At 62.0% G+C, this 566-nt stretch overlaps 1 protein-coding gene across 2 annotated transcripts in view; it reads left to right on the top strand.

The window, feature by feature from the left end:
- Nucleotides 1–566, top strand: part of PPFIA4 (PTPRF interacting protein alpha 4) — a 53,294-nt gene that overhangs the window by 22,565 nt on the left and 30,163 nt on the right. For both annotated transcript variants that reach the window (XM_021713608.1, XM_008060468.2), the window contains exon 12: nt 202–264. In XM_021713608.1, coding sequence (XP_021569283.1) covers nt 202–264 — 63 coding nt within the window. The remainder of the gene's footprint in view (nt 1–201; nt 265–566) is intronic.

Here is a 566-nt window from a genome sequence, read left to right as displayed (position 1 = left end):
TGGAGGGGTGGGGCTGGGACGGAGAGGTCAGGCATGAGCTGCGGCCTGCGGTCGGTGTGCTGGGGTCCTGCTGGGGAGGGGCCACCTGGAGGGGGGACTGGGAGAGCACCCCTGGTCCCGGCTGGGAGAGGAAGGCAGGGCCGAGCCGGAGTCGGGAGCCAGCAGGGGTAGGGGACCTGGCTCACAGCTGCTCTCCCCCAGAACACGTTGATCCGGGAGTTGAAGCGCTCCCAGCGGCAGATTGAAGAGCAGCACCGCCACAAGGTACCCGGCTGCCTGGGAGGGCCCGGCTGCTATGACAGGACACGCCTGTTTTTCATGCAGCTGCTCTGATAGCCAGCACGTTAGCCTGTGTGTCAGTCCACGTACCTACGTTATTTTGTTACTTTTCACTCTAGCCCATCACAATAGATACGTTACTACCCACAGGTAAAGAAGAAACAGGCAAGCCGGGCTGGGTGGCTCAGCCTGTAATCCCGCGCCTTTGGGAGGCTGAGGTGAGTGGATTGCCTGAGCCCGCGGGTTCGAGACCCGCCTGGGCAGCGAGACCTCATCTCTACAATAAA

This window comes from Carlito syrichta, unplaced genomic scaffold (genome assembly GCF_000164805.1).
Source record: "Carlito syrichta isolate Samal-C Ts95f unplaced genomic scaffold, Tarsius_syrichta-2.0.1 Scaffold304629, whole genome shotgun sequence".
In the NCBI taxonomy this organism is placed as follows: domain Eukaryota; kingdom Metazoa; phylum Chordata; class Mammalia; order Primates; family Tarsiidae; genus Carlito; species Carlito syrichta.
Note: the sequence above shows the minus strand (reverse complement) of the source record. Positions and strands in the feature narration are given on the sequence as shown.